The sequence below is a fragment of the Polistes fuscatus genome, unplaced genomic scaffold (assembly GCF_010416935.1).
Source record: "Polistes fuscatus isolate 324 unplaced genomic scaffold, CU_Pfus_HIC Scaffold25, whole genome shotgun sequence".
In the NCBI taxonomy this organism is placed as follows: Eukaryota; Metazoa; Arthropoda; class Insecta; order Hymenoptera; family Vespidae; genus Polistes; species Polistes fuscatus.
In genome coordinates, this window is record NW_025113102.1 from 2,391,651 (window position 1) to 2,419,445 (window position 27,795).

Genomic DNA, 27,795 nt, shown 5'->3' on the forward strand with positions numbered 1-27,795 from the left:
GCTTATTTTATTAAAATATTTAATCTTTTCTTATTCGATAGAGCTCCGAAAAATTGCCCATTTGCTGCCACGCACTGAAATCTTTTGGGGTAATATTTACCTTCGAATCGTCTACGAAGCCAAAGAAGACGAAAAAGTGAGCACTCTTTTAGAAAGAGGAAGATAGACAAGAAGAATTCAGAAACAGAAGATGGAGGAAGCTTGCAAGGTGTGGGGGTTGCAGAGAAGTATAGACCAACCCCTTTATTAGATTATCGGACGAGTGTCGCAGCATGGGCACTCTTTGAGTTCTCGTAGAGAAGAACCCTCTGGGCTTATTGTCTCGTTCCTACGATTCTCTATTTCTTTTTCTTTCTCCTCCCCTTCCTCAACACGTTTCCTTCGCCTTACCCTCGGCCTCGCTCCCGCCCTCGCCACGGCTCGTGTCCGAATCTATTTATTTACGCACTTTTAAGGCGCCACCAAGACGAACGCGCTCAAAGAGACTCTACAAATTGGCTGGAAATTGATTTCGCCAATAGTCCCACCGCACCCACCCCCCTCGCGCACTTGAGACGCACTTCTTCCGGCTGCCCTTCCACTTTTTTCAAGTGAACGGAAGTGGAAAGAATAGGACGGAATTGAACGACTATCATCTATTTCGAGAGTAAGCTAATTTACGAGAGTATTTCAAATCGTTTAACTTTACTTGCTTACTTACTTTGATTTATTTTGTCGACAAATTTCAATGCACAACGTGATTCCCTTTTTCCATAGTTTATAATAATTTGCTTACTAGTCGTAAAATACATTAGTCGTTTCCCGTCGAGTCCCAAACAGTGTTAGTCAACTCCGAAGGAGATCGGTAATGATGGGACAGCTGCATCTGCGCTTCATTGTTCGTCTCGAATGCACCCTAACTGAATTTTGAAAAGTCACATTTCGGGTGCACGTGTTTTCTCAATTTAACCGTTTTCTTGTTTCGCGATGAAATTTTGTTGTACGTTTAATCATCCTTGTCAAAATCAATATCCATCCTTTTACGAAGAAAAAAGTATATAATTATATGATTTTATACAAGTATTAGAAAAAAAGTAAATAAAAGTACAATAAAATGGTGGTCCCATTCTTTCTCGCTCTATCTTCCTTTTGATGAAATCTGATCCGACGATGTAACGTGAAAGCATTTCCCGAGTGGAAACTATTACGAATCTCGATTTCAAATCCTCTATTCTAATCTGGGTACGCCGTTAAACGTAACAGTGTTGAAGAAGACGAAGGAAATGAGAAATAAGAAGTTACAGAAGGAAAGAACCAAGTGGAAAGAATGTCTTGGATTCTTGATCCTGGCTTAGGACGATTCCTTCATGATTCCTTCTCGTGAACGAAGGAAGACGTGAATTAGGGGTGGTTTATTTTGTGCGTGTATGCGAGCTATCACGCGAGCAAGCATCTACGAGGGAAAAAAGCGGGGGATGACGAGTGAATGACAGGACAATGAGACCGTTCTGATGCATGCGAATGTTTTATGACAATTCAATATATGAGGGAAACGAGCGGTTGCATTTTCAATGCACCCGTCTTTCTCATTTCTCCGTTCTCGAATTTCATTTTCTTTTTCTTTCCCTTTCTTTCTTCTTCTTTTTCTCTCCTTCTATTTCTCTATCAGATTTTTCTCATTAATACAGAGAGTGTCCCTTAAAATTATATACCGTTATGCTTACTAGAATATTTCCTTCAAAACTATTGATGTATAGTGATTAGTATGATAAACACATTTTTTAATAAATATATTAAAAAATATATTTATTATATTTATAAAATATATATATTAAAAAAATATTATTATATATTATATATTATTTTATTTAAATATATTATTTATATAAAATATATATAAATAATATATTAAATATATTATTAAATATATTATTTATATATATATTAAATATATTATTTATATAAAATATATATAAATAATATATTTATTAAATATTATGCCAATATATTTTTTAATAAATATATTAATATGTTTTTTAATTACATATTTAATGAGTTTAACTTGAACATTTTCATATTTATTAATATACTTTGAATATTAAACAATTTCGATTTAGTTATACCTTCCCAGGAATGTAAAAAACAAATGTATTTTAATAGAAACAATTCAAAATATTAATATAATACAGTACTGTAGTAGATATAAGGAGTCTAGATAACAGAGAATTGACTAAAAAAAAATGTAAGTTATCGGAGAATTTGATATCTATATAATAACCCAGTAACGAAATCAAGTTTTAAAAAGTCATCAAAGAACATAGAATAAAAATATATCAAAATTATTTGTCTATTTGTTTAATCAAACATTGATACGAATTACCCATCGTTGCATTACCAGAATAAATATTGAAAGACAGAGATAATATAAAGATAATATAGATATAATACTGATAAATAAAATAATATAAATATAAATAAATAGATAATATATACATAGAAATGAACAATAAATAAAAGGATTATATATAAATATTCTATTGAAAGTATGTTAATTAATATGTAATGTTTAAACCAATTCATGTTTAAACAATCTGAAATATAAGTAAAGTGCATTAGAGAATGAAAATAATTGTTAATTAATCGAAAAAAATGTGTATTGTAATTTAAAAGCACTCGGTGTATGTTCGGAGCACCGTCCTTCTCGAAATCCGCCGTTGAAATGAGACGTTGTCCTCTATGAAATGACTTTTATTAAAATTTGTTTATGTGACCTCCCGAACGTTGCTCATGCGTATAAAGGAAATCATACACCTAATAGATAATATTTAAGATTTGAACGTTCTCGTTGTAGTATTTTTATCTATTTTACGTAATTTTTGTAACGCTCCTGCGCAGCGATGACTTCGAGGGTAAAATTTGGGTGTTTTTTTAGATAGTCGTAGACATTAATCGATACGAAAAAACGTCGACGGAATAGAAGAATGGAATACAAAAAATCAGTTTCCAACGTGCTTTAGTAGAAGGTATCTTCCCATGACCCAGAAATCGTGAATTCTAAAGGAATTCTATAGGATCGCCGTACTCGTTTCGAAAAAACAGACGGTTTTACCCGTTTCAAACCCTCTTTAACTTCGCTACCTCTTCTCCCTTCCCCGTAAATGTTAAGACTTGAAAGGCTTCCTCTTTTTAAATTTACCAGTATTTCGTATGGTTCCCAACGTTTTACAGAAAATCCTGTGAATATGCAGGATATGCATCATCTTCGTGACCCCCCTTTCATTCGTGACCCTTACGAATACGTAACACATATGTGTGCGTTTAAGCATGTACCGATGATCTTCCGAAAATCACGAAAAAATTTACCTGCCTCCCGTCATCTCGCTGCTTCTACTTTTTCCTTTCTTTCTCTTCTTTTTTTTTTGTAAAAGGGGGTTGTTCTCGGGAAAGGAACGCGTACACAGCATCGGATTTCACCCCAAAATAACGCTTTTTCACACACTTTTTACGCATTTTCGACCAGCCAGGGGGTACGTCCCGACAACCAAACTAAAAGGGGGTCACGGATGCGCGTATTTGAGTTTTTTTTATTTTTAAAAAGAGAGAAAGAGAAAGAGAAGATCGTTCACAGGAAACGTCGACTATTAAACATTCAACGAACCTTTTTGCATTCGCTGAGTCAGCTATTAAGAATTATTTTCTGTGTCCTTATACACGCTCTGTTTTATATTCCAGTTAAAACTATTCTTCTTTTTCATTCCGTGATTATTTCGTTTTCGTTTTTTTTTTCTCAAGTGCCCACAGCGACAGTCAACGTATAAACCGCCTATCCGAATTTATCCTTCGATATTAATCGTATTCGCAATGGAACTATACGAGAAGAATAATGTACGGTGGCAAGGATATAAAAAACTGTACGATACTCATCTGAAATCGGCCGGTGACAAAAGAATAAAGAAAAAAAAAAAGAAAAAAAAAAGTATCGAATAGGGCAGGTACAATGGGGCCACTTTCGAAAATTGATCGATATCTGTAAGCACAGGCGAATGGAATAAAAGTTTGCGGTGGAATTGGCGATTCGATTGAAATTCGAGATTCGAGATCGACGGATCGTGACCGATGATCGGTCAAATCGATAAAGTTATTAAGAGATCTCGTGGATTAGAAACGATATGTACACGAAATGATCTCAACTGTGATATAATATTACCCGGTATTGTTTCGAATGCACGAAGAAAATGTCAGAGCTAATATCGGACGAATCTCAATCGAGATCGTTAACACGCGGCGGTATAGACAGACAGGGTAATCGATCCGTGACCTATAACCATCAAAGAGTTTTCTCTAATTGTAACAATCGAATCAATTTGTATGAATCAGAGCTAAGCTATACTACATATATAATATATATATTGCTAAATTCGCAATTTTTGTCAATGGTAATAATCGATTTCTATTTTGAATAGATTGTTTTCAAAGATTGTCCCATCAGTGAAAAATCGAATCTATAGTATAGAAAATATGAAAAATAAATCCGGTTCGTGGTACGCGAGTCCTTCGTTCATCGAGGTTATCGATACTCGAAAGTTTACTCGCCATGTTTGATTTATTCGATATTACTAAGTGATAATCTTATTGACTGTTATTAAACATGTAAAAGTGAGGTGCGCCTACGGCTTAACCGCTATCGCTTCTCTCGCTTCGAAAGCGTACACGATCGTGCGCAATGTTTAACGTCCGACTATTGTAAATGCCGATACCTTTCGAGATCTTTTTGAATTTTTAAACGATCGTCTTTATCCGGACTTAATAACGGCAATAATTGAACTTTGAAGTAACGATTATTGTTAGGAGAGTTTATCGAGGATTTTTAATGCTCTATGCTGTTTCCGCCCTACGTGTGGTTTTAACTAAGTTTTCAACAAGAGCAAAACTTCGGGTTATTTAATTATCTCTGGTTGCAAGGGCGATAATAAGCGAGCGCATTCTCGAAAAAGATCTTCTTTCCTCCTTCTATCTCTCTATTTTGTTTTTTGCCATCCACGAGAAGAAAATCTGGTGGATCGTCGCACAGCATCACCACCACCACCACCACCTCCACTTCCTCCCGTGTCCTTGCAAAAGTGCAACAGGACGATCGAGTCCGCGGAGAGAGGGGCGGGTGCCCGCAATGGGAATACAAGTTAGCTACCAGTTTTTCTGCCGATCTCTGAGCAAAAGTCCCGACGCGGAGCACACAAACGTAGTAGCACACGCACACGTTTCCACGCATTACGCATGCACTTGGGATGCGTCGCGATCCTTCTCTCTCGCTCGTACTACTCAGTCGGTGCATCCGAGAGCGCAGTTGCATTGGCGGGGCGAACAGCCAATCGGCTTATCGCCAGGCGAATTCACCCCTCCAGATCTCTGGCGAAGCCGCCACAACCGTGTATGCGCGAGACTGCCAGTTTACTTTAAGGATCTCTTCTCTTTTCATTTTTTCTTCTCCGAGCATTTTTCATCTCCTTCTACTGCTATTCTTCTTTCTTTCGATCCTGTTTCTTCATCTTCTTCTTCTTCTTCCTCTCCTTCTTCTTCAGCTTCTTCACCTTCTTCTTCTTCTTCTTCTTCGTCTTCTTCTTCTAGCACTTTCGATACCTGCCAGTCCACTCGCTTAACGTTTTGCAAGATATCAAAGAGTACCGAGAGCAGGCATTTTCGAACAGTCGCGAGCATCGTCCACGCAAAATGGCAGCCGATTATACTCGCTCGTCGTTTATAAAGGAATACCAATTTTCCCTTTTACAACAAACTGTCATAAGTATCGTACAAAGTTCGACTCGAAGAAATTGACGCCTCGTTAAAGCGCAACATGCACATAAGATGCACGAATAGATATTGAACTTTGCTATGAAGTTACTCGAACATAAATTCGATCCTGTCGTCGCGAGTTCAATCGACTTTGTTAGCCGTTTATAGGTTCTCTGCTAACAGCCGCGACTAATCGTTCAATCAACGTCTAATAATCAACGTGTACTATCGAAGAAAAAACATTCATGCTTTTCTGGATAGAAAATTAGTTTTTTCTATCTATCGCATAAACGATCGATTTCATATTAACAAAAGGAGACAAATATTCGATAGATGTCATTAAATAAAAAATCTTTCTCACTGACTCATTGACTTGTTCGTTCAAAAAAGAAAAATATATATATATGTGTGTGTGTAGGTATATATTCAGTTAGCGAAACGTGATTACGAAGAAGGCGGTGGGAGAGAGTAAGCGCAAAAAATAGGAAATGATTTTCTGCCACGTCGGAGTCCAGCCGTGCATCTCTTATTTATTGCGAACCGTAAAAGAGCTCTTGCGTGAGTTCGCACGCACGAACTTTACACGCGTAAGTAACGTCCGTTTTAGTTCGTCTACCCTTTCTTCGCGTCTTCATGGCTTAATCGCATTCGTCGAAGACAAGCTCGTGCCCGCTATCGACAAATGCAACCATAATTTCATATGTAAATAAGCGTGTCGATTATCTCAGTGAGTATAGGCGAGTTAATTCATTCAACAATGAAATAAAATCAAAGATGAAACGACGATTAAAAAATACAAACGACGGAGTTGATTCAACGAAAAGAACAAAAAATTACAAGTTAAAATTCATGAAATTATTTTCGCGCTTAGACTTTTCACTTGTTTCGTGTGATATAATGAAAGGAAGCTAATCTTTATGGCGTTGCTTATCCAACGAGTAAATTCAAGATACGCGAATAAAAAAAGAGTAAAATTACTCCGTGAAAAGAAGTCAAACTGTATAACTAATTCTCCGCAAAAGGCCGGCTGCTGATCGAAGTAACGCTCGGAAAGCTGAAACTGACAACTTAATAATTTCAACGTTTTCTATCGTTGTTTCTCACGCGTATCCTGCGTTTATTTGCATACGATATTCCGAACGGACGCACAACCACGAATCAACGCGCAAACACGCGAGAGCCAACGAACGAGACGGAGTGTTCGAGAAATTACCATAGTTAATCACGCTACTCCTTTCTCTCTTTTTCCCCTTTTCAATGCAGCACCATCGTATTCGCTATAAGTCTTCTTTATTTAAGATATACTCAACTATCTTTCTTCCCTTCTTCCAATTAGCTTTCGCGATAAACGACGATGATTTTCTAAAAGTACGATCTTGCCTTTCCGATAATGCTACGAGAATTATTCTTCTCGAATAATATGAGCATTTTTAAATCATTGATAAACGTCTAACGATTTTTGTGCAAAGGGGTGATGATAATTTTACCATGCGTTTGTCACCAAAAAAAAAAAAAACGACAGAAATTGCGTAACGGTAGAGAATTAAAAGATTGAGGGAGAGAGAGAGAGAGAGAGAGAGCCCATTGTGGTCCCTTTCTCGGTGTAAAGTCGTACTGTCGTAAAAGTGCAGCCGGTGGAAAGCGGACGAGGCGGGAGGATAGGAGAAAGAGAAAGAGGATAAAAAAATGTTTAATGTTTGAGGAAGGGGTGTTTTCTCTCTCTGTCTCGATCTTGATCGAAAACGAAAGCCTATACGACGTCGAAGGATGTTGGCAGGGAGGGGTTGGCAGGGAGGGGTTGCGTCGCGCTCCGTAGATTCTTTCGATGCTACAATTGTGTGCCACGACGAACGCGTGCTCGGTTCGTGCCATGCGTTTTCCCTTTCCCTTTCCCTTTCCCTCTCTCTCTCTCTCTTTCTTCCAAAGGTAGGTAAACGCGTGTGCCGAAGAGGAGAGTTTAGAGTTTAGAAGGTACGGGACAGACGCGCAGATGCTCGCCCAACGAACGGCAGCCGGCGTTGAAGCTTGTAGGGGTGACGGATGGGTAAAAGTGTGTCTACCATTGTGATTTTAAAATCGGCTGCCGCCGTACTCTCTACACCTCTCCCATTTCCCCCCCTCTCCAGACCTTCCACCCTTTTTAAATTACCGTCGATTCATGATTTCGACTGGAAAATCTAAAATTGCGGTGTTGGAACATTTCTCTCGGGACGACGAGGAATATCTCGGGGAGAAAAGAGGGTTTGTAAAAGTAGAAACGTTAGAACCCCTTGCTTTTTAAAGAATCTTCAAAATGGCGTCGGGAGGCTCTAGTCGCATGCAGATTGGCTAGGTGTCGACGAAACGGATCCGCGTCGAGGGATGCTTTCTCGCAAGAGCTATGCGAAGGGCGGATTCGCGCTTGCGCGTACAACCCTTGCCCTCCCTCCAGAGTCCTTTCGATCAGCCCCACCGACCAAGCCTTTTTATTATTCACGCTTTTTATCGGCCAGTATATTTCGAGGTAACTCGCATTATCATAATGGCGAACGACGAGAAGAACGCTCAAATGCTGCGCTCGATCACCTGCGGACTCGACTCGTTCCAACCAATTTCTATAATATTCCTAAGTCCAATGACGTTCCTATCCCGTATAATACGATGCTGATACGTTTCTTCGAGCCGATACAACCTACAACATCTCCAGGCAGAGTTCAAAAGAACGGATGGGTGGCTCTATTGATCGGGGCGGCCGCTCTGACAAGAAATAAGGCAACCGTTCGTCGTTCGTCGTTCGTCCCTACGATCTATCCCTATCCTTTGTCTTTACTTCGTAAACGTTTAGATCAGATGGAATTCGCTCTATTCGCTTTATATAGAATTACGTATAGAGAACTTGTACTATATACATGTCTTTTTTCGGAACAATATTTTTTCAAAGTTTCTCTCAAATGAACTCTAAACAAGTATATATATATTACTAGCATTATCTTATTGCACAAATAATATACGATAATTGTATATTTTTTCACAAAGATATCGATCTTTCTTTTTTCTAACACAGATAAAGAGTTATTTATTACTGGTATAAATTTTCCGTTATTAGATCATGGCCGAACGTTTAGTGATATTAAAGAGATAGTTGGAAAATATTATTGGAATCGATATCAGATAAGATCGCACGAATTCTAAGGAGTAATATTGAAATTACGAGAAATGGCATGGTAAAGAGAATCGAGAGAAACTTCGGCGCGATTCGATTGTAATATTCGTGGAACTTTTCTCGCGATAACGTGTAGAAGAAAACGAGTTGCTGATTAAAGGTCGTTCACACCTGCGCTCCATCGAGTACGCATATATCTACTTACATATGTATATCGAGTACACGTGCAACGAGTAGAAGCGTGCGCGAGATATAGGTGGAGATTCTCTTATCAACGACAGTTTCTCTCTGTTCGAAAGCTCGTCCGTCCGTCCGTCGATCGGAATCTCACACCTGTCGACACGTGGTGCCCGAATTAATCTCGGAAATTTAATACAATGGGTCACTTTGATAAGAAAATCCGATAACCAAATTGGGGTTATCGTCGGTTAGATAAATAATACGAGGAACTTTTGTCATTTTAATCTTTTTGTTTGTTTTATTTGAAAAAGATTTCGGAAAAATCATTAAAATGATATTATTAGATATTTAGTTTGAACAATCGTATATTGTCTTTCAATTAGCTCTCGGTAGGAAAGAGTCGCGTTTTAAATCCAAAGGAAAGGTAGCCAAGAATTAATTTATTGGAGGAAAAAGGGCTCGGTCCTTCGGCTTCGGCTCCTTTCCTGTCCTAAACAGGATTCAATTTGGCCACTGCTTACGGTTCCAGCTTCAAAGAGGAATCACCATCGGCGTCGTATATACGCCCCTGTCGGCGTACCTAGTAGTCGTTCGCCAAGTTCTACTATTAATCTTATATCGAACGCTTTATCCACATCCACGTTCGCTTTTTTCCTCTTCGTTCGGTCTAGCGCACTCCCCCGAAGACCTCTTCAACCCTTGGACGAGGAGGAATTTTCAATTCTTTCGAGCACCGTACGGAGAGAAGCAGAAGCAGATTGCTTCTCGAGTCAGTCCTTCGATGATGCTTTTAAACTTCGACGATTCTCTCGATGGAATTAGGAAATAGGACAAAATAATCATGAGCGCTATCGATGGACACAAAAAAAGAAATAATATGAAAAGTTATTCGCTTAACTCGATCGTTCATCGATCGGTTATAGTCAATGATCGGATGAGGTCTCGATCGAAATATTTTTGCCGCAAAGACTCTCGAAACAATTCAATGATGCGTATCGAAGAGAAAGAAAGAAGGAAGGAAGGAAGGAAAGGGAGAAGTTTGCGCGTCGTGTATCCATCAAGGATACCGCATCTTAGATGCCGCATCCTCGAAGAAGGAAACCGCAAAGAGAAGATTCGAGCTCGTCTTTCCGTAGAAAGAAAGTTCCGAAAGCGGTTGGGACTCGGTTGTTCGTTACCCTATACCCGATTGCTCAATATAGGTATACGCCAGCGAGCAGTTCGCATAAACAGACCCATCAATTCGAACATTTCCCTCTTTCTCGAGCTTTTTGCCCACTCTCCCTGTTCGGATGCACCCCTCGTCGTCTTTCATTCGTCCAAGCCGGCGCGAACTCTATTCACGGGTTTATCACTGTCCAGATAACAACGATTTACCTACACGCCGCACACGATCAGGAGGACTCTTTGCCCAGCCAGAGACGAAAGCCCAAAAGAAAAAGAGGGAGGCTGCCACCTCGCATTCAGAAGTATTTCACTTTAACGGCCCTCCGGGGGATTGGCTGACCCACGACTTCAGACCCTTCACCGTTTCAGCATAATAGACCTCTACATTACTTATTCGTCCTGGCCAATGTCCTTCCTACGTTCCACCTTTCCACGTTTTTCCATTTACGTCTCTTCTATTAATCTCATCTACGTAAACTCACTTTTTACATTTTTTTCTTTTACCAAGCAAGTAGATGCCCAAGTTCGACGTTACGATCGAACAAAAGTTTGACGGAAAAAAAAAAGAAAAAAGGGAGAGGAGGAGAATAGGAGCATGCAAACACCAGGAGATTAAAGGAACCACATAGGAGTTTGCTCGAATCGTAGCCCCGAGACATACCGCGAGCTCTCGACCCTCCTCGAGCCGGAACCAAGACCAGTTTTAATATTCCACTGGAAATTCGAAAACGTCTAAACGAATAAGTTTGACCTCAAATACGCTCGGGAATTTACAATCGGGAATTACAATCTATTCTTTCCGTGAACAAACCACCCTCGACACACACGTCCTACCTGCTAATCTCCCTTTCTCTCTCTCTCTCTCTCCCTCATTATCAAATTATTCAAAGTTGAAAAAGCATTGCTTCGAAAATAATTTTCTGACCGATACACGAGTCGTTCGTAATGCCAAAGTATAGGACAATGGAGGGTCCAGCCGGATAAACGGAGGTCAGCGGCCATTATCTGATGATATTGATTAGCCGACGCCCTTAGTTAGCGCCAGCTACACTTTCTTCAGCCCCACTATCCTTCTTTTTTCTATTTCTCTTCTTCCTCTCTCGCCCTCTCTATCCCGTTTTCTCTTTCTTTGCACAAAGACTTCTTTTACCATCGACTCGAACGTACGAGCACGCTTCTACCACCACCATCCAGGACTATGGTCAATACCCTCTCTTTATTTCCCTTTCGCTTTGCCTCTCTCGCTAGAGCCCTTCGATTTTCTTATTCTCTTGTTTCTTCCCCCCTTACCCTTCCGCTTTCAATCCATCTACCACTTGCCGCTGCCTATTTTGCTCTCTTCCGCCCTCGTTAAGAAGTGGATAGACGAAGAAACGCAGAGGGAGAATAGGAGGGTGTGAGAAGAAAGATACGAGAGAGAACTAAGTCTCTCTTACCGACTAAATCATTCATCAAGGAACTAATACAGAGGCTGACTCACGTCTCACGCATGCAAGGGAGATGTAGTATTTACATGTTCCATAAGTCTAATAAATCTCGTACAGAATCTGCTAAAAGTTTCGTTTCTGCGTTTCGCTAAATTTTTCTCATTTTCTATTGTTAATGAAATTTATTGCCTATACATTTAACGAAAACATTTCGACATATTTGATACACGAGTTAAAGATTTAACATGGATTTTATTTCGCTGACTCTTTTCCGCTGTATTCTATTTATTCTACAAATTGGGAAATTCGGGATATTTGTTTGGTACGTACTGTATAGTATTATATCGTCCCCATATTCCAGAAAAATAAGAGAAAGAGCGCGTTACACCCTCCGTGTAATTAGACACTGCAGCCTGGAACAACATCCAGGCACGGGCATTGTTCCCAGAAATTAAGGGAAACGAGGGAAAGCCGGGAAAACTAGCGAGGAATAGGGGATGCGGAGGGTCGCTAATTACGCGAACCCATTGGAGGGAGAGAAGCCATTTTATGCGCACACGAGCACACACGAGTACGAGCGTGTGAGTTATATTAATACCAACGTACTATACATAGTTTATCTTGAGAACCTCTTTTGCAATTTGATCTCTCCAACGATATTGTCGGAGATACGTATGTCCGTTCCCCATTTAATGCCGTATTCCGAACTCGTTGGACTTTTTCACGAAATATGGATTATTTCGAAATTTCTTTTCGGCTTTCAATTAATATCGCACGAATTTAGAAATAATTTCAACGTTGAAAAAAAACACGATAACGACTCGTCCTAATTTTCCTCGTATTTTCAGGTAAAATTTGGCTGGGCGACAACGAGATCGCGTCGAGAACGGAACAATCCTTCAAGAGAATTTCTCCTCTGAATGCTTGTGCAACAACTACGACGACAACGACGACGACGACAGGTGGTGGAGCACAGATACACCCTCACCTGTCACCGCCCATAGCCGCTCCCGTGACGACTCCTGATCACAGAAGTCCGACCAGTCTTCACACCAAACTTGCCATCTCACCTGGTAAATATCTTCCTTTCTTTTATCCTATTGTAATATGTATAAATATTTGTATAATGAATAAATTCAACATCTACGCTTTATGCTCATCGTTTACAAAAGAGAGAAACAGTTGCTTTAGTTATGTAAAACCAAAGTAAAAATAATATTACTTTGTATAATAATACGCGACTCTAGGTATTTACTATTTATTTCATTAAAACAAAATACATAATTGTAAAACATACCTTACGATGATTTAAAGATACCGTCTTAAACCCGTTACGGTCTCTCCTCGATTGAGCGGTCTTTCGAAAAGAACATTACGTACGAAATGTAATCTCGGTTTCCGTCCCTCTGAGATTTTCTGCCGCTTTCTGAGGACATCAGCCGACGCAGGCAAGCAGGCAGGCAAGCAGGCAGGCACACAGTCGACGATCGAGGGTCGGCGACTTAAAACGGTCTTCTCGAGTAAGACTCTTTAAATAATGCAATAAGCTTGATGTCATTTGCCGGACAATGGAGGGAGTTCCTTTTACGGCGGAGACCGATGAAATTGGCCCTCCGCGGGTGCCCACTTCCGTTCCGTTCCAGTACTTGGTATTTTTCCTTGCCTCTTGCCAATCACCGAATCCTTCCTATTTTTTTATATCCGTGTATGTACATCGTGTGTGTCAACTTAGAGGGAAAACCGAGACGAGAAGAAAAAGCAATAGCGTCGCGACCGATCCTTTCATTTGCTTAAATAAATATTGCTCGAACAATGTGCCGAAATAGGAGCTACGAAAGATACGAGATATAGAGATGGAACGAGAACGAAAGCCCCCGTTCCTTCCTACCATGGAAGAAGCTTTCCGAGCATGTTTAATGCATCGTTCTCAACATTTCCATGTCAAACATCGCTTTGACTCGCGGAATCTAAAATCGTCTTGCGGAAAGAAGTACGGCCGCGAGTACACATACGAGATCTCTCCCTCTTGTTCGTACGTCCACGTTCGGCCACGTTCGGCCACGTTGATGGGAAAACTACCCATCTTTATTTACTGCCCGACCGTTTCTGACCGATCGCTAAAGTCTCGAATGGTCGATAAGGGTCGAAACTTAAAAGCCATGAGGGTGAAACGAGAGACTCAATGAGATTCCTATTGGCGGCTTTAAACATCGATTTGCCTTGGAAAATATCGTCTAAGAGAGTATTATCTATGTGCATGAGTTAAAAACGCAGTCGAATTTCGCATTAGTTTTCGGTTATCTCGTATAACAGTAATACGTATGTGTATACGACCGGCATCGTATTTGCCTCGCAAAGTTGCTCCGATCTAGCTGCCAAACGTGTTTATTCGGTATATCAATAAGAACGAAGTGGTCGAAAGCAAGGACCAAGTCCCACGAGGATCTCCTCCTTGCTCAACAGCGGTAGCTTCTCCTGGACAGCTTGATAACATTATGTTTCTTGTGCCGACACATGCACCAGCAGTTTTTGAAGAAAGAGGGGAAGGGTGGACGCCCTAAAATATTATCGAATCGTCGACGCTTTTACCGAGACATGTGTTACGAAATCGGCTCTGTTCTTTTCTTCGTTGGATGTCACCAATCCTGGAATGAACCATAATACGAATATTCCTAACAACAAAAATCACATAAAATCATCATTGTAATTAAGAAAATAATTGATATCGGGTTGTAATGTTTCTCACGTAAGTATTATAAAATAGCAGACAAGGAGATAAGAAAAAAGGGTTTTTTTATGTCCCGTTAAATAGTAATCTTGAAAGTTGTTAAACTGTGTAGCAGTTCGAACGAAGGTAAATTATGCTCGATCCTTTCTCGTGTCCTCCGAAGAAGGTACTCTCCCTTGAGACCGTTATTCTCTTCTTTTTTTTCATTACCATCTTCTTCTTTAACCCAAAGTATTTCAATGGAAAGGACAAAAATGCTCATTTTTCGTGCGATAACATTTCGCAATTGTATTAAGAATTTTTTCCGAGATTGCTACTATATTTACTCGTTAACGAGTTATAAGAAGATTCTAGTCTTCAAAATATTATTTATATTTCCATTTTATCGTACAATTGAATTATGGAATATCGTCCGTATGCGAACCAATAACCAAGTCTACGTGTTTGAACTACTACATAGAAGTTTCATATGTCGTTCGAGGGATGGCGAGAAAGGGTGACTTGAAATATTGGCTACATAGATTTCGACCATTATTGCCGTGTGTAAAACATGGCGACATTTGGCGCTAAATCGATCAGGGCGTACTACCTCGTTCGATGTTCAAGATTGCTCGCGATATACAGACACGATTTCCAGTTCAAAAAAAGAAATAGTATTCCTTAGGTTACATTGAGAATTTTAACCAAAAAAATCGCTATTCTTTTACCGTTATATACTATCAAAATGACTGCTTGAAATTCCCTTATAATAAGAAATCCGTATATTTTCTTTACGATTCACAAAATATTCCGAATATAACGAACGAGAAACACACACATCACTTATCTCCGACGAGAATCTCCTACCCGTCCTTGCAATTGAAATCTGATTTAACTCGACTTTCTTGCTCTCTTGCCAATTCGCTACCTTCTACTACCTAATTGTTTCAAATCGACCTTTTTTTTTTTACCGGAAGAAAGATCAAATCTATTGCCTTTCCCTCTTTTTAAGAAGAATCTCGAATAAAATGAAAAGATTCGTTCTCGTTATCGTTACTTCAAATCCCTGTCAAATTAATTGAACTTATTGAACTTGGTTAATTGTAATTTGAATTCTCATTTCAAATACGAAAAGAATAAGATGATTGATTAGTTAGAATTAGTTTGACAATAAGCAAATGAAATGGTCCTAACGTATAAAAACCAGTTTTGGTAATTATAGGCAAAGAAGGTCCGTAAAACTTACGCAAATGTAAAGGATTAGAAAAGATCGAGAAGATATATAGAGATATCTACTAATCGAACAGTCGATTAGGCCGTATTAAAGTCGCGCCTTGGAATATCGTTCCTGAATGATGCCGTTAGGATCTTCATTTGTCATCGGGACAGGTGCTCTGGCTCTGGCGGATCCTTCGAATAAATCGCGCCATTTCGAGCAATGAATCACTTAACAAATAAGAGACGACACAGTTTCACGCCTCGGTATAGTACTATTAAATCTTAATGAATTTGACACAATGCTTAATATATGCCCGCATAATCGAGTTAAGTAACACAGAGATAAACATTATTTTTCGAAAGAAGAGAAGGAATAACGAAATTATCCGAAATTCGTTTACCTACTCGTTGTTACGCGTGAAAGTTCGGTTCCTCTCTCACTTATTTTTATTCGGAAAAGTATAAAGCAACGTTAGAATTAATTAGGTCCGTTTTAATGGGCTGTTCCAATGAGACAACTAAGTAATTAGTTAAAACGATCTCTCTCTCGACAATAACGTAAAAATTATCATGAGAAATAACTCGATAATACCGAAACCGATAACGAACTTGAAAATTTGATGAATTTGATTAATTTATCGTTCGTAAGATCGTAATTAATTATTCGACTAAATTATCGATCGTAGCGTGTACGTGCCTAACGAAAAGAAAAACAAAACGACAAGACGGGGGGATTGGGGGAGGGGCGGGGGCTAGAGAGAGAGAGAGAGAGAGAGGAGAAAAGAAAAAAAGATACGTAGCGACTCACCGCAAAGTGTACCTACCCATTACGTATGAAATTTATAATATCGCGCGATTTTCTATAATTAATGGATTACACCGAGGAGAGACGCGAGAGCTTGCACACACGCGAGAACGATTTTTGAGATCATAATTTTAGATAGGCCGTACCCCGCTCTCGCTGACGCAAATGGCGGCGTGTAGGCAAATTGAGGTGAGATTGGAGGTCAGGATTCTACCGACCGTTACCGCAGCGTGCGCTGCCCACTCTACTGGTCGTTGCAAAAGTCACTTGTATCTCCGACAATATATCTTCTTTCGATAATAATCCAAAATCACAAATCGAATTAATCGATATCTCGTAAAATCTTCCCCAACGGCATCGATTTATCAATAAACTTTCTTATTTCAAAGTAGCCTTATAAAATCAACACAAATCCAAGAATCCGAGTTATTCTTATTCGTCGATATCTATATAAGATTATTTTGTTGTCAATAAGGTTTGGAGAAAGGTGTATAAGAGAATACCTAGACGGATCCTGTTCTATCTAAAACATCTCAAGGATCTTTGTTTTCTTTCTCTTACAATTTTATTTCAAACGACTAATTGCCCATTAAAAGTAAATGGAACTACTGATTAAGGTTGAGAAATATTCTCTTTATAAGAGAGTTCGCTTTTTCTCAAACGAACGACGATCTCGACTGATCTTGCGAGAGAAATTTTGTATTAACTTCGAGACTAATCGATATTAAATCAAAAAGTTCGGATAAATTGCTCGTAGAGAAATCTCCAATGATATTATTTGTAAAAAATTTATATACACTGTATAAAATAGTAATGAAATAATTATCATGATTAGGTCGATATTCAAATGATAGTAAAATATTGATTTGTAAAGGAATGCGAAACGAGAAGGTATTTCTCTCTTGATTAACAGGGACTCTCGAATGTCAGAAAAACAAGGCTAATTCTATCCGCGAAGGGCGATCACCCGGTACGTGAAATCGCGCGAAACCGCGCGTAATAGCATGGGATCATGGAGGACCGGCTAACGTGATTATTATAAAGTCAATACGTTGCTAACTCATCAGCCGGCTCCGCCCTCTAACAGCCCGGTAATATGCACCGGCCAAGAAGTCAGTTACGCTCTATCAGTACTCGTTCTCGCTCTTGCACGTCATCTTCTCTCCCTCTTTCCACTACATCGTCTTCTTTCTTGCGTTATCCGTCCTTCTCCCTCTTGGTAAATGCCTTTACCTCCTACCACGAGGATAGCTCTAAGTAGTACCGAGCCGTGCGCGAGCGCAATCTACCATCTGTGTATGTGGAAACGCAGATACTCCAAAGTAGTATGCGATACTGGCCAGCCAGGGCACGATAGATACCAGCGCGCGCGTATTGCACGTGCAATTCCGCCTATTCCACGCTGAAGCCAGCCGCTATCTGCGGGATCTGAACGAGCGGCACGAAATCGTTGGCTGCAATTATCCCTGAGAAATATATTACTTAGGGATTACTCTCTTCGGGAGAGTGAGAGGGGGGCAGAGGGGTCTAAGCTGATCAAATTATTTTCCATCCCGCGTCTATTCGCGATAGCCTTCGTTAAGAGAAACCAAAGAATTATGAATTCCTTCGAACAATGATATTTTGCAACTTTTTACATTTATCGGAAGACTTCCTTCTTTTCTTTTCATTTTCTCGACGTCGGGATGAAGAAAATCGATCGGAAAGATTTCCAAGAGAAATCAAAAATGGTAATCCAGGAGGTTGGAGGCTTATCGACCGATGACCGTATGCTGAATGCACTAGCACGTTTCGTGTGCAGCCCAACCGATAACGTAATACAGGGAAAGGATAAAAAAGAAAAAGAAAAAGAGTAAAAGTATGGGTATCTCTTACATACCTATCTACCTTATGGACAGCACGGAACGCGTTATTACAGCAACAAGAGAAACAAGGAGAGAAAGGGAGAGGGAGAAAAAGAGAAAGAGAGGGCCTCTAGGTCGAGGGGAACGCACGGATTTTTTCTCTTCCCGACGACCAAGTTCAAGGTCAGGCTTGGGCCGGGTCGCTTCATTCATTCGCGCGAAAAATATGCGAGTGGCCGGATTTCTCTCTCTCTCTTTCTTTCTCTTCGTCGTATCTTCATATTTATTCCAAATGATTCGAGCTTTCTTCTACGACGACGACGACGACGACAATAACAACCAAGAAGAATATTCTACTGTGGGAGACTTAAGTTGAATTGAAAATTTATTGTACATCTTAAAAAGGTTGAAAAAGAAAGAAAAGGTATTAATACGATCGTTACTTTACGGATAGTACACCGAGGTAAAGTCGTTACGTCGAGACAACAGAGAAATCCCATCGAATGTTCGCACGTACCGGGTGCGTTCCGACAGGTTTTGGTGGCTAATTTCATTGCATCGTGGAAAGAAGAAAGTCGAGAGGAAGAAAATATGAAGCAGGGGAGGGACGGACGATCGGTTGCTCCGAAAAGATGCGAGCGGCACGTGAGGCTAAGTCATGCTTGTGCTCGTGCGTGATAGGTATGTGCGTGTGCTTGTGCGTTGCTAACGTTGGGGTCGGAGGTTAAGCGGCGTGATTGAGTCTTGCTTACAAGGAGCCGCCCTTCGTTGCTGCTCCTCTCTCCGGCCTACCTCCTCGTGGGGAAGGAAACCATAATGCAATTTAAGCCATAATACTTGACTTTAAATTGAAAAGATTGGCCGCGGGGGATGCGAGGGAGCCGGAGTCTCGCGAGTCGGCGGTGCTGATGTTGCGGTTGGCGATGATGGTCAACCAACAGCGGGGGTGGAGGAGGACATGGATTTTGCTCGTTACGCGATGATGCCGCCCTTTCTTCCCTCTCTTCCCTCTCTTATTCTCGTTATCCTCTTCCACCTGTGTCGAAAAGCCAAACTTTTCCACTGTCCGTCTATCTATCTATCCTTCGAGATATTGCGAGCTATAGAATATTTAAGAAAGCGAGGATAACGTTGACTTAATCAAGAAGGTTGAACGCGATGTCGGTCCGGCGTCATTTCAAACTCGAAATAACTTTGCGAGGTTGGTATTGGAGCGAAGCAGAGAGCAGAGGTTCTTCCGTAGACTCCTACAGCTATATCGTAATCCTTTAGAAATGCTTTAGAAATAAGACGAACAATTTTGGCAGGATAGGAAAGGAAAAGTCATTTTCCCAATTGGCGAGGTTCGACGAAGCAAGAGGTTCCACTGACCAGTGGCCGGCCATCTGTCGGGCTGTTCGAGCACTGGCCTCTCCCTCGAGCAAACTCTAGCTTACATTTCCAATCAATAACCGATTGAACTAACCCCCCTCCCCATTCATCCACTAACGTCTACTCTACGTTTATTCTTGCCGTGATTTAAACGACAAAACGAAATATCCTAAAAATGCTCATTTCATTTGCCAAACCTAATTGTCAATTAATATATTACAATATTCTTATCCCAAAAAAAAAAAAAACAGCTAGATCTATTCACCTTTCCTGTTCTTCATATATTATGTTAATCAGGCGTATGTCTCAGGGTTTGTCATCGCTATGAAGAAGGATGCTACTAAACATGGAGAAGCGGTCAGGCGAGAGTAAATGGGGTGTAGAGGAGGGTGTAGAGGAGGGAGTAGGCGAGATGATAAATCAGATAGGTGGCAGCAGCTGGTTCTCGGGAAATTGCCTTCCCATTGTATCAGGACGTGTTATTTTGGAAAATCATCTCTCGGCTCTTTGCCTGCTAATTTCGGTGGGCCTTTTGCTCAAAATTACTACCTACTTCCTGGGTCGCGGAGCCGGCTAAGCTTACTCTCTCTCTCTCTCTCTCTCTCTCTCTCTCTCTCTCTCTCTCTCTCTCTCTCTCGTGCTCTTTCGCTCCGTAAGCCCCAACTCTGGAGGAGGCATATGGAATGCGGTTTACGTCGGGTGCTTCTTCTTTTCAGCTCGTTCGATGTGAAAATCGTTTTTGACGTTAATAACGAACCCCTCTTTCCATCATTTTTCCCGGTGTCGATGCGTTCATAATTTTCCATCTTTCGTTGATTCTAGTGGACCCTTTATTTAAAATACAACTCCGCACGACGCGGCCCTTTTTAAAAATTCGAGAAAAAAAAATATCTCTTCCCTCCAATTTAACCGCATATCAATGATGCCGCAACTAATGACTATTGATTTTTTAATAGGACTCTCGGGAGATCCAAAACGGAATATTGAAAGAACTTATTTTTAAACTTCAAAGTAAGCCGCTCGTTAGAATATAAATACGTTTAAATATTAATGAGAAATTGCTTCTACTCTCGGAAAAAAATCTATCATTTTTTGTATAATTCAGACGGACAGAAAGTAAATACGCTTTTCGCAAGGTTTCGATTCCAGAGATAACCCGCGTTGTAAAATATTTTAAATAAATTCTTTTGAATTCTCATCTACAGTGGGCATAAATCGAAAACGTGCCTAAGAACGTAATGAAAGTCTTACAGTGTTATTTAGGGACTTTTTCTAACGGACCCAATAGAACCTTCAATTAGCATGTCAAAACACTTTTTACTTTTCCTTGAAAATCCTACTTTTAAGCAAAAGTTGAAATCTTTTGCCGACCTTACCTGCTTCCAGTAAAATGTTGTCGATACATATTACAATTGAGAACAATTACAATTGATAATTCATTGACGAATGTGGGAGGGTAAAAGAGGATGGACGCGAGCTGTATCGTTACGAATCGGAAGAACGAAATCATGAATGTCCTCTGCGATTCACATTTTCGAGTATGTCCATTTTCCCTTTTCATAGTCGCCCGCAGTTTTGCTACCATCGAAGGTGACGCTTTATAAATGCTAGCCAACAATAATGGCTACTGACCAGCGACCATCCCTGAATATTCTATACCAAGCGATGATTCAATTCGACAATGGAAGATCCCCCACTTTCCCCCTTTTTCCCTATTACACACTGGTCAAATGCACTGCTGCGAGGGAGAAATCGAAAGAGAGAGAGAAAAAGAGGGTGAGATAGTGCTTGCAAAATAGGGGCGCCGGGTGACCCCTAACCTTCCTCTATCGGAAAGCGTGGGTGGGGTCACAGGGCACTTTTCAAAGTGGATACGAGAACGTTGTCCTCGCCTGCTCCCTATTCTTCAAATTCGCCTGATTTTACCGTCGATCTAGACCAGGGGATCTCAGTTTTCAAAGCCACGAAAGAACTCGTAGGATGAAAATCTTCAACGTAAATATATGAATTAAGTATACGTTCCTCTCTATAACCCATATCGTTCTAATTATCTAGATAGATACTGCAATGAAATGCGATTACCGATGTGTTTTAGATCAAAACTATTTTTATATAAGTAATACACTCTTAGACTAATGTAAGTTCGATTAAAAATATAGTCGACATTCTTTTCAAATGTATCAAATGTATGTATAAATGGCGTTGTTAATCTGTTAAAGACTTTATAAGTAAAGTGACCTTCGATATCTTTCCATTAGTACTCGAGAATTACTACGTAACGTTATTAACAGCGAAACTATACACGTATGCTAAAGATATATATGACTTTGACGATGTAAATACGTTAGAGGAGCAATCAAAGCTTTGAAAAATTCTTCTAACGTGAAAGAATCGAAACGATCTATCACCAAACGATCGCCGTGCAAGATTGGAACAGACTGTAGCAAAATGAGACGAGGCCGGCTGCGGCTGTCTCCTTGTTTGTACAATCCGCTCTCTTTCCGACCCTATCTCTTGTCGCTCTTACACATTTTGTGCACACGCGCCTCTTTGTTTGCCTCCTCGTTCTTTCCATGATTTCGGCCGAGCGTGTGTGCGTGCGTGTGCGCGCGTCTGTGTGTGTGTGTATACCTGCATGCATACGAGTATTTCCGTATTTCATCTATTTCCATTTCCTCTCTTTCTTCTCTTTCGGAAATACAATATTATAATCGTTTACGTAATTTATAAAATTGAATAAATGATTTAGAAATAGACCTAACTAAAATAGATTAAAATTTTAATGGAAGGAGAAAAGCCTGCATGGTATCCCGCTACCGATTGCAACTACGTAATAATTAAGCCAATTAACTAATTAACCGAATGAGGTAGCTGACGTTTAAATCGATCCGGGTGCAAAAAGTAATTGGATCTTAGTTTCTACGTGTGATCAATTCGATCTTAATCAACCAATCGACGTCTATGATCGCTATTGTGATATATACTGGTAAATGAATAACAACATGCGGGTAATTCGTTTTAAATAAATTCTAATCAATTCTAATTAACGATAAGTGAAAGTTCTCTTCTTCAAATATATCACTTGAAAACGATAAATTCTCAAAAACGTCAACAGATATTTTCATTCGAGGGAGAAACGTAGTAAAAAAGTAACAGAATATTTGTATAGTTTTCTCATTTCTTAAGGTACAAATATTTCTATATAATGGATACCTTTATTTAGATTTTTTGTCTTCACTTTTTATTTCCTTTTTCCCTTTTTTTTTTCCTTTTTTATTACTTTTTTTTACGACTAGATGGCTTTTACAACTACGGGAAGGTTTTACAATTTTTTATGTTCTGCTTGGATTGTTTCTTTCTGTTCCTGTCCGATCCGTTTCCTTTTTATTTTTTTATTTCGTTTTTTTTTACGCGGATACAGCATGAACACAAAGAATTAGGACCAAAAGCGACGAAAATATTTATTAGCGTTTACGGCTATATTATTCTAGCTTTCAACGTGTAACAATCCTGAATATTCTGTTTAAGAAAAATCAACAAAAACTTCTACCGCGCAACTTTCCAACTTAACGTTTTCCTTTGAGTTGCTAACAATTCTCTTAAATTATAAATACGATAGTTCCTTTTTTTTTCTCGATAAGTTTTACGCATAACTCTGACAAAGACACGAAACATTTTTTCTTTTATTCGTAAGATTGCATTTACAAAATACCCTTAGGTGAAAGTTTCTCTTGATGCCTAAATTTGCTCATGACAATGTCTTTTATAATATAATAAATCAATCAAGGGATCAGGTATTTTTTATCCTGAACATTTTTTTATCCGGATTCTGTTACAACATTTTCTAGTATACGAATATTAAAGGGAAAGTTAAAATCAGATGTTATTTCATTTGAAATGTATTATGTAACAAATCTTTGAAATTATGTAGACAAAATTTATATCAATATCAATTGGATGCAGTGATTGCACCCTTTTAGTATAGTTGACGACTAAGATTCGTCATGAATTTATAAGATAACCAGAGTAATCTATTATTCAAATTGAAACTATATTAATTAATAAGTATGTACATTTTTGTTCATTTTAATAATCTTTTACGTAAAACTTGAAAAACACAAAAAATATTTAATAAATATGATTTGAAATATATCGAAATCTAAAGAGTTTCAACTTTGCTAAAATTAAATAGTAGGTGTCTTCGTGTTTTCAGGATGTTCCATAAATGCATGTTAATACTTCAGAGTAATAATCTTTTACGTAAAACTTGAAAAACACAAAAAATATCTAATAAATTTGATTTGAAATATATCGAAATCTAAAGGGTTTCAACTTTGCTAAAATTAAATAGTAGGTGCTTTCTTATTTTCAGGGTGTTCCATAAATGCATGTTAATACTTCAGAGTAATAATCTTTTACGTAAAACTTGGAAAACACAAAAAAATATTTAATAAATATGATTTGAAATATATCGAAATCTAAAGAGACTTAACTTTCAACTTTGCTAAAATTAAATAGTCGTGTTTTCAGGATGTTCCATAAATGCATGTTAATACTTCAGAGTAATAATCTTTTACGTAAAACTTGAAAAACACAAAAAATATCTAATAAATTTGATTTGAAATATATCGAAATCTAAAGGGTTTCAACTTTGCTAAAATTAAATAGTAGGTGCTTTCTTATTTTCAGGGTGTTCCATAAATGCATGTTAATACTTCAGAGTAATAATCTTTTACGTAAAACTTGGAAAACACAAAAAATATTTAATAAATATGATTTGAAATATATCGAAATCTAAAGAGACTTAACTTTCAACTTTGCTAAAATTAAATAGTAGGTGCCTTCGTGTTTTCAGGGTGTTCAATAAATGCATGTTAATACTTCAGAGTAATAATCTTTTATGTAAAACTTGAAAAACACAAAAAATATCTAATAAATTTGATTTGAAATATATCGAAATCTAAAGGGATTAATGTCTTAACTTTCAACTTTGCTAAAATTAAATAGTAGGTGCCTTCGTGTTTTCAGGGTGTTCCATAAATGCATGTTAATACTTCAGAGTAATAATCTTTTATGTAAAACTTGAAAAACACAAAAAATATCTAATAAATTTGATTTGAAATATATCGAAATCTAAAGGGTTTCAACTTTGCTAAAATTAAATAGTAGGTGTCTTCGTGTTTTCAGGGTGTTCCATAAATGCATGTTAATACTTCAGAGTAATAATCTTTTACATAAAACTTAAAAAACACAATAAATATTTAATAAATTTGATTTGAAATATATCGAAATCTAAATAGATTAATGTCTTAACTTTCAACTTTGCTAAAATTAAATAGTAGATGCCTTCGTGTTTTCAAGGTGTTCCATAAATGCATGTTAATACTTCAGAGTAACAATCTTTTACGTAAAACTTGAAAAACACAAAAAATATCTAATAAATTTGATTTGAAATATATCGAAATCTAAAGGGACTTAACTTTCAACTTTGCTAAAATTAAATAGTAAGTGCCTTCGTGTTTTCAGGGTGTTCCATAAATGCATGTTAATACTTCAGAGTAATAATGTTTTACGTAAAACTTGAAAAACATAAAAAATATCTAATAAATTTGATTTGAAATATATCGAAATCTAAAGGGATTAATGTCTTAACTTTCAACTTTGCTAAAATTAATAGTCGTGTTTTCAGGGTGTTCCATAAATGCATGTTAATACTTCAGAGTAATAATCTCTTACGTAAAACTTGAAAAACACAAAAAATATCTAATAAATTTGATTTGAAATTTATCGAAATCTAAAGGGTTTCAACTTTGCTAAAATTAAATAGTAGGTGCCTTCTTGTTTTCAGGGTGTTCCATAAATGCATATTAATACTTCAGAGAATTTATATTTGCACGCTACATCGAGTCAAAAATGTATTATTTTCATGTTTTTCATTTTTAAAATGATCTCTTTTCATAATATAAGTTCGTATGATTTAATCTGATAGTTTTGTCGCGGAGTGTAAAATTAAAAGCACGCATCAGGCAAACGCGATATCGAATGATATAGAAAGAGAAGTGTTTCTATAATTCAGTACGGTACCTATCGAAACGGCGTTCGGTCAGGATCGAGGATCAGGGATGGATAATATATGTACCCTCGGATGTAGGAGTGGGAAAAGGAGGGATGAAGATGCACAGTGGATTTCTCACTTTTTCTCACGTTTCTTCTCCCTCTCTCTCACACACACACAGACACAGGCTAGTTCTCTCTCTTCCTCAAGCGCTTTCCGTCTTTCTCATAGCTCTGCGGGGGTGAACTGTTCAAGCAAGCTGAGGAAGAGCGTGGCTGACCACCAGTCCTTCGCTTACCTATAGACGAGTCGCATCTAGCAAGCTAACTTGACTTACTTACTTCACGATATAACTATTCCTATCAATGTGTTAAAAAAAATCAGCAATATCTTCAAAGTTTTAAAATTAAATTCATTCATTCAAATGAGATACATTCTCAATATTAAACGAGAAAGTTAAAAGTGATCATGTTAAAGTTTATATAAAAGTGTTAAAACTATGGATTCTCAAAATATTATGTTTTGTTAGTACCTCGATGTATACTAAACGAAGATACCCAGTTCATTTGAGTTTTAGTTACGTGTTGTTTATGTTATTCAGTACTGTGAAACTTACGAGAAGATATAACTCGATATATATTAATTAAGAGAGAAAGTTTCGGTTATATAGTTTTTACATTGTTCAATATTGTGAAATTTACAAAAAAGTGTGATTCGATTCTACTGTACAAGTGTGTTTTTAAACACCAATTTTTATCCAAAGATATATTGTTGTTATTTTAAAGAAGAAATATTATGGTTATCGGAAATGTTAATTTTCGGAAGAAGAAGATGCGCGATGACACCAAACCTGAGTTTCGAATGCGTAAGTTTTTATAAAAATTCAATACTTCAAATATATTGATTATTATTTCCTGTCGGATTGTATGTATATGATTGTATTTATCTTGAGTTAAACTATTTTATATTCTTATATTTACGCCTGGCATACCATGACCGATACTACCAGCATAGATAAAAGAAACCAGGTTCCCGCATGAACCCACGTGTTATTATAAATGATGATCATTACTTGAGTTACGATGAATACTTATTTTTGGGTATCTACAGGGTATAACCCTAGTATCGCATGATAACGGTTTTCATTTCTTACACTCAAGTTATAAATAAAATATTCACATTCGTCTAATTCACGTGGGTATAATATTACAAATGTTTATTAATCGCACGACACTCCATAGATTAAAAAGAAATATATAAATGAAAAAAAAAAGTCATGAGATCGATTTAAAAAGGAAGACAATTCTGTTACTGGTTGTGATTTCCAATGCAAAACCAACCCCCTTGCTGTGATTAGGCGAGCCTATAGCGATTGGGGTTGCCTTTAGATCGAAATAGAAGACCTCGCCATTTTAAACTCCACCCTCCGTGCTTTCAATAGCTAACAACCCTACTCGGTCTACCCGGTGCAGATAATCTGTAGATGCACTCGAATTCTTCGTTCTTCCTGTATAAAATATTATGTTTTAAAATACGAAATACAATGTAAAACACGGATCTCGTTGAAAAACACGTGATGTATAATCTCATATACGAAGATCAAATTAGTTTGATATTAATATCATAGTATTCATATTTTTAATGATCGAAAACAAAAAGTGAAATCTTCGAAGGTCTCGCTTATTCTTAAAATTAAACAATATAGTTCGAGAAAGAAAATGTTTTGCATACGAATAGTATCGTATAATTCATGAATTTTAATGAAATATTAGCAAGCACTTGTAGTGTTTCCTTCATGAAGCTTACAATGATAGTTTAAGAGGATTATACCTAGATAGGTCGAATGTCAGTTGGGCTGACGCATTATCAACGGATTTCTCGTGCACCCATCGATTGATTTCCAAAAATAGATTGTAAAAATTCTAAACGGGTAGATGAATTTTATTCAGCGATCAGCGAATAAATTTGTTTAAATAAGAATATTTCCGTTGCATTCAAAAAATCGGATGACTAAAGTAAAAAAAGGAACGCGTTGAAGCGAACATATTCATAAGCGGAGCGCGAAACCGGCTTGTTCTCTTCCTTCGATGCAATACTCAGAGAAAGGCTT

The 27,795-nt window shown here is 38.1% G+C and overlaps 1 protein-coding gene across 1 annotated transcript in view; it reads left to right on the plus strand.

Annotated features, from left to right (window-relative positions):
- The window catches only part of LOC122518565 (POU domain, class 2, transcription factor 1-like), a 90,290-nt gene that overhangs the window by 32,269 nt on the left and 30,226 nt on the right, over positions 1-27,795 (plus strand). The window contains exon 2 of the mRNA XM_043637570.1: positions 12,534-12,758. Coding sequence (XP_043493505.1) covers positions 12,534-12,758 — 225 coding nt within the window. The remainder of the gene's footprint in view (positions 1-12,533; positions 12,759-27,795) is intronic.